The sequence below is a fragment of the Ranitomeya imitator genome, chromosome 8 (genome assembly GCF_032444005.1).
Source record: "Ranitomeya imitator isolate aRanImi1 chromosome 8, aRanImi1.pri, whole genome shotgun sequence".
NCBI lineage: Eukaryota > Metazoa > Chordata > Amphibia > Anura > Dendrobatidae > Ranitomeya > Ranitomeya imitator.
This window is the reverse complement of record NC_091289.1, coordinates 171,452,386-171,463,499: the sequence shown is the minus strand read 5'-3', so window position 1 is coordinate 171,463,499 and position 11,114 is coordinate 171,452,386. Positions and strand designations below refer to the sequence as shown.

Sequence of the window (11,114 nt, the reverse complement as noted above, 5' to 3'; positions counted from 1 at the left end):
TGTGGACCCCCAGGGATCAGGCTGTACCGTGCCCACTCTGCATTATGGCATGCCCCACTGGTGACTGTCTGAGCCCCCGGCCATGCTGGGCACATGCCCGGGCACACAGGAGGCCGCTGGGCTGATGGTGGCACACAAAGCCTGGCACACACAATGGGGGCTGCACGCACCGAGCACTCAGGGGACGGCGCCCCCTCCCATTGGCCGGCCGGGTGGGTGAGGGGCAGCGGAAGGTCCGGGCTCCGCCTCCTGCAGGACACGTTCTCATCACATACACACCGTGCATGCAGCAGACGGGGAGACCTGGGCCGGGCCCGGGACACACTGAGCGCAGGCAGCAGGCGAGCGGTGGCGGCCGGCGGGACATGGGGCGAGGCGTCAGCACAGCCCGGGACTGAGCCGCGCACCTTCCCCGCCGCCTGCTCCTACTGCTCGGACACTCGGTGCAGCACCGGCCGCAGCCGCACGGAACCGCGCTCCTCCCCGGACCGGGAGTCGTCACCGGGGGTCGCTAGGCCGCCCCGCCGCTCGCTCGCCATGTTCGCCAAGGGGAAAGGCTCCGCGGTGCCGTCAGACGGGCAGGCCCGGGAAAAGTAAGTGTGGCCTGGGCTGGGGACGGGGAGAAGCTCGTGCGGAGCCTTTGTGCTGCCCCTCACCCATTATGTGCCCTGTGCCCCCCGAGCAGCGGCTGCCCCCTGTGGTCTGCGGACTCCTGACCTCTATGTGTGCCCCCAACTGGTGTCCTGTGTACAGCACTGCCTTGAAAGCTTGGACCCCCACACATTGGTGCCCCCCAAAGTGCAGTCTTTGCGTGTTGGCTTCCCCCTTACAAGCGCAGCATTGCTGGTTGGTGTCTCCCCCCCCCCCCCCCCCCAAGCGTGGGCCTTGCTCATCGGCACCCCCCCCTCCCCCAAGTGCTGGCCTTGCCCGTTGGCGCCCCCCCCCCCCAGAAAGCGCAGGCCTTGCTTGTTGTCGTCCCCCCCCCCCCAGAAAGCGCAGGTGTTGCTTGTTGGTGTGTCCCCCCTCCCCCCCAACAAAGCGCGGGCCTTGCTTGTTGGCGTCCCCCCCCCCCAGAAAGTGCAGGTGTTGCTTGCTGGCGTCCCCCCCCACAAAGCGCGGGCCTTGCTTGTTGGTGCTCCCCCCCCCCCCCCCTACAAAGCGCGGGCCTTGGTCGTTGGCGTCCCCCCCCCCCCTACAAAGCGCGGGCCTTGGTCGTTGGCGTCCCCCCCCCCCCCACAAAGCGTGGGCCTTGGTCGTTGGCGTCCCCCCCCCCCACAAAGCGCGGGCCTTGCTCGTTGGCGTCCCCCCACAAAGCGCGGGCCTTGCTCGTTGGCGTCCCCCCACAAAGCGCGGGCCTTGCTCGTTGGCGCCCCCCCCCACAAAGCGCGGGCCTTGCTCGTTGGCGCCCCCCCCCCCACAAAGAGCGGGCCTTGCTCGTTGGCGCCCCCCCCCACAAAGCGCGGGCCTTGCTCGTTGGCGCCCTTCCCCACAAAGCGCGGGCCTTGCTCGTTGGCGCCCTTCCCCACAAAGCGCGGGCCTTGCTCGTTGGCGCCCTTCCCCACAAAGCGCGGGCCTTGCTCGTTGGCGCCCTTCCCCACAAAGCGCGGGCCTTGCTCGTTGGCGCCCTTCCCCACAAAGCGCGGGCCTTGCTCGTTGGCGCCCTTCCCCACAAAGCGCGGGCCTTGCTCGTTGGCGCCCTTCCCCACAAAGCGCGGGCCTTGCTCGTTGGCGCCCTTCCCCACAAAGCGCGGGCCTTGCTCGTTGGCGCCCTTCCCCACAAAGCGCGGGCCTTGCTCGTTGGCGCCCTTCCCCACAAAGCGCGGGCCTTGCTCGTTGGCGCCCTTCCCCACAAAGCGCGGGCCTTGCTCGTTGGCGCCCTTCCCCACAAAGCGCGGGCCTTGCTCGTTGGCGCCCTTCCCCACAAAGCGCGGGCCTTGCTCGTTGGCGCCCTTCCCCACAAAGCGCGGGCCTTGCTCGTTGGCGCCCTTCCCCACAAAGCGCGGGCCTTGCTCGTTGGCGCCCTTCCCCACAAAGCGCGGGCCTTGCTCGTTGGCGCCCTTCCCCACAAAGCGCGGGCCTTGCTCGTTGGCGCCCTTCCCCACAAAGCGCGGGCCTTGCTCGTTGGCGCCCTTCCCCACAAAGCGCGGGCCTTGCTCGTTGGCGCCCTTCCCCACAAAGCGCGGGCCTTGCTCGTTGGCGCCCTTCCCCACAAAGCGCGGGCCTTGCTCGTTGGCGCCCTTCCCCACAAAGCGCGGGCCTTGCTCGTTGGCGCCCTTCCCCACAAAGCGCGGGCCTTGCTCGTTGGCGCCCTTCCCCACAAAGCGCGGGCCTTGCTCGTTGGCGCCCTTCCCCACAAAGCGCGGGCCTTGCTCGTTGGCGCCCTTCCCCACAAAGCGCGGGCCTTGCTCGTTGGCGCCCTTCCCCACAAAGCGCGGGCCTTGCTCGTTGGCGCCCTTCCCCACAAAGCGCGGGCCTTGCTCGTTGGCGCCCTTCCCCACAAAGCGCGGGCCTTGCTCGTTGGCGCCCCCCCCCCCCCCACAAAGCGCGGGCCTTGCTCGTTGGCGCCCCCCCCCCCCCCCACAAAGCGCGGGCCTTGCTCGTTGGCGCCCCCCCCCCCCCCCCCACAAAGCGCGGGCCTTGCTCGTTGGCGCCCCCCCCCCCCCCCACAAAGCGCGGGCCTTGCTCGTTGGCGCCCCCCCCCCCCCACAAAGCGCGGGCCTTGCTCGTTGGCGCCCCCCCCCCCCACAAAGCGCGGGCCTTGCTCGTTGGCGTCCCCCCTCCTCACAAAGCGCGAACGTTGCTCGTTGGCGTCTCCAGCAGAAAGCGCGGGCGTTGCTCGTTGGCGTCTCCAGCAGAAAGCGCGGGCCATGCTCGTTGGCTCCCCACAAATTGTGGGCCTTGCACGTTGGCGTCTCCTCGCCCCCCCTCCCCCCCCCCAAAAGCACGGGCCTTGCACGTTGGTGTCCCTCCCTTCTCCCCCCTACAATGTATGCGCCTTGCGCGCTGGCCCCTTCAGAGCGCAGCCAATGTGTACGCATCTCTCAATCTATATGTAGTGTGCAAGAACATGCCCCCTGTAGTCTCTGGACCCCTAATCTTTATGCACCCCATTATGTACCTTCTGATGGTTGCACCATGAAATTTGTGCCCTCTTTGGTTTGCGGACCCCTGAGCTTTATATGTACAGTATTTGTGTATTTTCCCTTATGTACCCCATCCCATGTGTAATTCACCCACTGCGCCCTAATCTATAGGAACGCCATGAATAATTCCTGTGCCCCCAACCCATATATACCCCTGAATGTTTTCACCCACAAACATGTTCCCCACAATGTTATCTGCTGCCCCAACATTATTATTATTATTTATATAGCACCATTGATTCCATGGTGCTGTACATGAGAAGGGGTTACATCAAAATACAAATATCACTTACAGTAAACAAAACTAACAATGACAGACTGGTACAGAGGGGCGAGGACCCTGCCCTTGCCGGCTTACATTCTACAGGATGGTGGGGATGGAGATGGTAGGTCGGGGGTTGCAGGAGCTCCAATGGTGTTGAGGTGGTCGTGTGGTCAGTACAGGCTGTAGGCTTTCCTGAAGAGGTGGGTTTTCAGGTTTCTTTTGAAGTATCCAAATGTGGTTGATAGCTGGATGTGTTGGGGCACAGAATTCCAGAGGATGGAGGATATTTGGGAGAAGTCTTGGAGGCGATTGGGTGAGGAGCGAATAAGCGTGGAGGAAAGGAGGAGGTCTTGGGAGGACCGGAGATTATGTGAGGGAAGATACTGATAGATTAGTTCAGAAATATACAGAGGAGAAAGGTTATGGATGGCTTTGTAGGTCAGTGTTAGTAGTTTAAACTGGATACACTGGGAAATTGGGAGCCAGTGAAGGGCTTTGCAAAGAGGGGAAGTAGGAGTGTAGCGAGGAGAGAGTTTAATTAGTTGGGCAGCAGAATTAAGGGCGGACTGAAGAGGTGCGAGGGTGCTAGAAGGTAGGCCACAGAGGAGGATGTTGCAGTAGTCAAGGCGGGAGATGATTAGGGCGTTCACAAGCATTTTGGTAGAGTGGGGGTTGAGGAAAGGACGGATTCTGGAAATATTTTTGAGCTGGAGGCGACAGGAGGTGGCGAGAGCTTGGATGTGCGGTTTGAAGGACAGGGCAGAGTCAACGGTTACTCCGAGGCAGCGGATTTTGGGGACAGGGGAAAGTGTGATTTCATTTATTGTGATAGATCAGGTAGGGAAGATATGTAACCCCTTTTCACATGTACAGCACCATGGAATTAATGGTGCTATATAAATTAATAATAATAAAAAAAGATAATGAGTTCAGATTTGTCCACATTGAGCTTGAGGAAGCGAGAGGAGAAGGAGGATATGGCTGATAGACATTCCGGGATTCTGGAGAGCAGAGAGGTAGATCTGCGTGTCATCAGTATATATATGTATACTTCCATTATGTACCCCAACTTATAGGACCCCCATTTTTTCTGCTGCCCCTAATCTAGATATTCTCCTGAATGTGTGCACCCTAAATGTATATTTCCACCATGATGTTGAATGTCCCGCTCATTATCCCCTGAATGTTTGCCGGTCTGTATCTGATGCACCCTTCTGTACTGTACCCCATGAATGTCTGCACCCTTCCATTTGGCAGATTACGTACCCCCATTTGTTCTGCTGCGGCCCTGGTAATGTACTCTCATATTAATGACTGTGCTCTATAGTGGTGGCTACTTACTCACTTGTCATTGGATGATACCAAAATTATTGGTGCCCCTTAATTAATTTGTGCCCCCCCAACAGGATGGTTGCTGGCTTAGTAACCCCTCTAGTTTTGTGCATCAATATAGCCCTAGTGCCCCATAGTGCTGGCATTCTCTTCCAAAGCTTCTATATCCCAGCGGCGATGGCCCGTAAAACATCCCTTTAAATAGTTGTGATGCCACCTGTGTATGATCACAGCGTCTGTGCCCAGCGGGCATCTGTTTTCTTTGGGTGTTTGCGATATTTACCTCTCATCATCCTGGTACTGTATATTGATTCATTATCCTGGGGTCCATATTTTAGAGAAATTCAATCAATCCTGTTTTAACCATGCAGCAATTTTAAAGTGAAAACTTGTGATGTCATAATTTTAAAGGGACTTTTTAAAACATGGCTGGTTCCTCTTCATACATTAGCAGGCGCGACCATAGTATCGTATACAACCTATCTTTTGGCCTCATTGACTTGGAGCAGAGTGGACAGGTGTGGCGCCGTTTCTGGAAGAAAGTGGTAATGTTTCCAAATTTTGGATTACCCTTTTAAATGTATTCATATACCAAATCTCCCTTGAAAAGGGATCTGGCTTTCTTCTCTAACCACACCACTTATCGTTCGATTGACAGCTGCCCCCAAATTCCTCAACTTTGAGATAACAATCTAACAAAAAGCTCAGGCTAAAAGAATAAAGAAATACATAAAAAAAAAAAAAAAAAAAGTTAGTCTTGCCGCTTTCTCATCCCCTGGTTTGTGCACTTACCGCTGCAGTGATGAACAGACATGTGACCGCTGCAGCCAATCACTGGTCCCAGTGGTCACATGTCCCTTTGCAGATAAAAATCAAACATTGAATGGGAGTGACTGGTTTCTTAAACTTTTTGGTTCTTTTTTTCCCCCCCTCATTTTCTCCCTTTAGGGGCAATTACATAGAACTCCTTTCCTTCCTGTCCTTCCAAAAAACAAAACAGTCTGCTGACATGTCCATTGATTCGCTGCAGAAATAAACAGCAGCCTGTATTCTGATAATGCATATGTAATGCAGTTTTGGGGTTTTTGACTTTTTTTTTTTTTTTTTGTTGCAGACCCATATATGAATATTTTTGCATATTAGGAATCTATTTCTGTGGAATATTGCTGCAGACTTCAGTCTTTTCCACTTTTTCCTTCTGCTGTCCACGACCAGCTCCATCTTGGTGACGTTTCCCCTCTTATGTTCATGTCCTGTCTTCTTTGGTTCAGGTTTCTTCTTTTCCTGTTTCCCTGGTATTTCGTGTTTTTCGGACCCCCTCCCCCATTTTTTCCTTTGTACACTCTCTCCAGCATTGATTGTGGTCACTTGTCCACTGTCTGATCTTCTGTGACCCGTGTTACACGTAAGCCTGAACCCGCAGCACTACATATGATAATGCACTTGAGAAGTTCAGCAATCTTGTGCGCCCGTTGCATTATTTTATCTGCAGTGACCTGGATTTAAAGCGGGGAATTCACATGTGGCTAAAATTCACGCTACTGTCCCATTTATCTGAATGGGCCTTGCAGAAATCCATGCACTGTTGTGTACTGGCAAACCAGACGATACCCCTTTTATCAATGGATACCAAAAACGTGCACAATGGTGGCGATCTTGTGATTTACCTACATGGCCAGCGCCATCGTGAATACACTCGTTGCTCAGACTGGAGAATGGCGCCTACATCTGTGGATGACTTGTGTTATGCGCATTCCGGAGACGGTGCAGCCATGATTTCCGCACGCTACCCTGAGTTATAGATAAAGATAGTTGGTGCAAATTGATTCGCAGAACCCTGTCTTATCGGCCACGTTGGTAAAGTGTGACAGCTAGACGGGAGCCCCGAGAATCGCCTCTTGCGTGACTGCCAGCCTGGTGGAACCTAACATGTGCGCTACATCTATTCCCTGCATGCAAACCTGGAGCCAGCAATGAATTCTGGGAGATTACAGCTCTGAAGTTTACAGAATTGTGAATGCAGCTCTGAACAAGCTGTACTGTAGCTACCGAAACTCCAATTTTTCTCGTCCTTTAAAAAAAAAAAAAAATTGCTAAAGGTGTAGGTCTGGAATGTTTGCACTCTGATTTGGCACATTGAGCTGCCTTGTGTCCCCTACAGACTAATTATGGGGGATCTCGGTGTCTTGTTACCGTTGTCCTTGTAGCTCAGGTGTTTTGCCTCGTCCTCCTTCTCTGTATGTGTCTGGCATCTTCCTAGGTGTGTAAGATCCATGCTTATAGTTTTCCCCTTTGTCTTGCAGACTTGCTCTTTATGTATATGAATATCTACTTCATGTGGGTGCCCAGAAATCTGCGCAGACGTTCCTGTCAGAGGTGAGGACTGAATGGCTTCATTGACATAGATATATTATGCCGTCTTTTTCAGACTATAAGACGCACCTGACAGTAAGACGCACCCCAAATTTTTAGAAGCAAAATGGGGGAAAAAAAATTAATGCGTCAAACGGGGGTCCATCTTACGGTCCTGAATTCAGCTTACCCGGAGGGGGGCGGAGGATGGGTGGAGGAGAGTCACGGGGTGTTTGGTGGTCTGGCGATGATATGACCCAGACTGGTGCACACGTTGGGTGGTGTGCGGGGCTACGGCAACATTTTGTGTAAGCCCCCCACACTTCTATTCCCTCGATGCTGTGGCCTTCGGAAGAATGGCCGCATGCGCAGATTGAGATCTCGGCAACGAGATCAGAGAGCTGAGATCTCAATCTGCGCATGCGTAGCCTCTGGCGGCCATTTTCCCGGAGGCCAGATTGATTCTCCAGGCGCATGAAATGGCGCATGTTCCTACTGATTTTTGTAGGGTAGTACTGTCGACTATAAGGTCCGGGTCCTGGCCACATTATCATAACCGGCTGAGAGTCTTCTAACCTGAACTTGGCAGTCTCATATAGACTTCAGGCTCGAGTTCTGGGTCAGGAGATTTTGGACATTGTGGTCCATCCTCGGTCGGCAAAAGTAAAACTGACTCTCAGAGTGATCCACTACCGGAATTGTGACCGCACTTTCTCAGAATTTTATTATGGGTGATCCATTTCAGGCAAAAGCAATGCATAATCGTAAAGTCGGGCCATCCATAGAGTATAGTAATTATTTCTGTAGGCTCTACTTCATTTATTGCTCCCAAATGTAAGTGGAAAAGGAACTTTATAGGTTGGAGCTTATTATCCAAGGCACAAGCGAGTCTGTAGATGAACCGGACAAAGGGATTCTCCGTCGCCTCTGGCATCCTGCGCACTTGGGTCAACTAGTGCCTGTCAAATATCGTGCACGTGCCCTATTCCTTAGAATGAGGTGTATGCATAATATCTGCCTTGCATAGCAGTCACCTACCGACCCAATGTCTTCCGGATTGATGAATTTGACGGTGCTGGAGACGCCCTCTTAAAGTTTGGAGGGTTATGGCCTTTACTATTGCTGCAAGAAACCCCTGTCTACTTGTTTTACTCGTCTGTGCAGTGTTCACATCCTTCATTCCTTGTTCTTACAGATAAGGTGGGAGAAGAACATCACATTAGGGGAACCTCCAGGATTCTTACATTCGTGGTGGTGGTGAGTGAAGCATTGTGCAAATTTGTTCCTTCCAGCTTTTTAACCACATGTGTAACTTATAGGTGTTTTTCCGTATTGTTTTCAACAGAATTTCCTATCACTGTTTTAGTAAAATAAATAACCAAAATAAATGAGGTTTTTTTTTTTCTTTTGAGAGCTGCACTATGATCTTGCCCCCAAAATATAAAGGTTGCCCTGTTCGTCAGTAATAAAAGGTCTATTTATATTGTAAGTAGTGGTGAGCGACTGTGCTCGGATAAGGTGTTATCTGAGCATGCTTGGGTGCTAACAGAGTGTCTTCAGCGTGCTCGAAAAATATGTTCCGAGTCCCCACGACTGCATGTCTCGCGGCTTTTCGACAGCTGCAACATATGCAGAGATTACCTGTTAGGCAATCCCTGCGAGACATGCAGCCGCAGGGATTTGGAACATATTTTTTGGGCACCCGAGCATGCTCAGATAACACCTCATCCGAAAACGATCACTCATCACTAATTGTAAGACTATCATAAACACTCGGGATAACTTTGCAGTGTAAACAGGATACCAATCACCCAAAGAATGACCAAAACTCTTGTTTGTCAGGTGAAACTTTCTTTTTCTGTAGCTTCTAGATACACATAATTATTATATTTTTATGCATTGACATAAAATGGTTGTAAAAGTAATCATGTCCTCTCTTGCTGGAATTGGTGTAGATAGTAGGTTCTCCAGGTTCCAAGACCTTCATTGAACTTTTTATTATAAGATGTTTTTTTCATGGGCGTCTTCCATTTATACTTTGTGGAAAGGTTTTTGTGTGTTCATACACTGACTTGTTACCTTTCTTTGCACTCAGTGTATTTTGGGACCTCTACTGTGCTGCGCCGGAGCGCAGAGACACCTGTGAACATTCAAGTGAAGCGAAGGCTTTCCATGACTATGTAAGTAGCTGGGCTTTTCTGCCAGTATTCCCCTTCCATAAAGAATCATTGATGTTGTGCTTGTTTGGTGGTTAATGCTACAATTTACAGGGGTCTAAAGTTGCAGCGGTGCGGTAGCAGAACTTAGTAGGCAGACATTGTCGCATGGTGGGGATGAGTTACTGAAAATTGTTCAGTGGTCCGAGACCATCGTCAAATGATTGTGCAGAACCAGGAGGGGTTTGTGTAACCGTTGATAAATTAAATAAATCCATTAGTTGGCGTTCTCCGTTCCACAAATTAACGCCAAATTGTCATTCAGTATTGGCACATGGTTTCTAAATTTTAGCCACACTCGTTAACTGGCTCTTTCTGCTAAACCATGCCCCTTCTCGAGTGTAATAAGTGTCTAAAACGCATAATAAAGGTGATGTAAGGCATGCAGGACAGATTTATTTATTTATTTATTTTTTTGGTGTAAATTGAGGCGCATGTAGCTTGTGAAATCTCCCTTAGTGGGTCTGGTTGATCCATCGGACGGAGAGCTTTATAGGCAGATTGTTTTTCCCCTGGTGCGGACAGGTTGTTGTTGATAATAATATTATTATTATTATTTATATAGCACCATTAATTCCATGGTGCTGTACATGAGATGGGGTTACATCAAAATACAAATATCACTTACAGTAAACAAAACTAACAATGACAGACTGGTACAGAGGGAAGAGGACCCTGCCCTTGCCGGCTTACATTCTACAGGATTATGGGGAAGGAGACAATAGGTCGGGGGTTGCAGTAGCTCCGATGGTGTTGAGGTGGCCGTGTGGTCATTACAGGCTGTAGGCTTTCCTGAAGAGATGGGTTTTCAGGTTTCTTTTGAAGGATCCAAATGTGGTGGATAACCGAACGTGTTGGGGCACAGAATTCCAGAGGATGTGGGATATTCGGGAGAAGTCTTGAAGGCGATTGGGTGAGGAGAGAATAAGCGTGGAGGAGAGGAGGAGGTCTTGGGAGGAGCGGAGATTATGTGAGGGAAGATATTGAGAGATTAGTGTGGAAATATACGGAGGAGAAAGGTTATGGATGGCTTTGTAGGTCAGTGTTAGTAGTTTAAACTGGATACGCTGGGAAATTGGGAGCCAGTGAAGGGATTTGCAAAGAAGGGAAGCAGGAGTGTAGCGAGGAGAGAGGTTAGTCGGGCAGCAGAGTTAAGGACGGACTGAAGAGGTGCGAGGGCGTTAGAAGGTAGGCCACAGAGGAGGATGTTGCAGTAGTCGAGGCGGGAGATGATTAGGGAATGCACAAGCATTTTGGTAGAGTGGGGGTTGAGGAAAGGACGGATTCTGGAAATATTTTTGAGCTGGAGGCGACAGGAGGTGGCGAGAGCTTGGATGTGCGGTTTGAAGGACAGGGCAGAGTCGCGGGTTACTTCGAGGCAGTGGATTTTGGGGACAGGGGAAAGTGTGTTTTCATTTATTTTGATAGATAGATCAGGTAAGGAAGATATGCGTGATGGAGGAAAGATAATGAGTTTTGATGCCCACATTATGGGCAGCACGGTGGCGCAGTGGTTAGCACAGCAGCCTTGCAGCGCTGGAGTCCTGGGTTCTAATCCCACCCAGGACAACATCTGCAAAGAGTTTGTATGTTCTCTCCGTGTTTGCGTGGGTTTCCTCCGGGCACTCCGGTTTCCTCCCACATTTCCAAAGACATACTGATAGGAAATTTAGATTGTGAGCCCCATCAGGGACAGCGATGATAATGTGTGTGCAAACTGTAAAGCGCTGCGGAATATGTTAGCGCTATATAAAAATAAAGATTATTATTATTATTATATTGAGCTTGAGGAAGGGAGAGGAGAAG

General features: G+C 51.5%; 1 protein-coding gene across 7 annotated transcripts in view; it reads left to right on the top strand.

Annotated features, from left to right (window-relative positions):
- Window positions 1-232: 232 nt before the first annotated feature.
- SSBP3 (single stranded DNA binding protein 3) overlaps window positions 233-11,114 on the top strand; it is a 50,071-nt gene continuing 39,189 nt past the window's right edge. For 4 of the 7 annotated variants that reach the window (XM_069737871.1, XM_069737869.1, XM_069737868.1 and 1 more), the window contains exons 1-4: window positions 235-593; window positions 7,044-7,116; window positions 8,288-8,349; window positions 9,188-9,272. In XM_069737871.1, the coding sequence (XP_069593972.1) occupies window positions 538-593; window positions 7,044-7,116; window positions 8,288-8,349; window positions 9,188-9,272 (276 nt within the window). In that variant the 5' untranslated portion in view covers window positions 235-537. Of the gene's footprint in view, window positions 594-7,043; window positions 7,117-8,287; window positions 8,350-9,187; window positions 9,273-11,114 lie in introns of all 7 variants that reach the window. The other 3 variants (XM_069737874.1, XM_069737873.1, XM_069737872.1) reach the window with 1 other exon arrangement.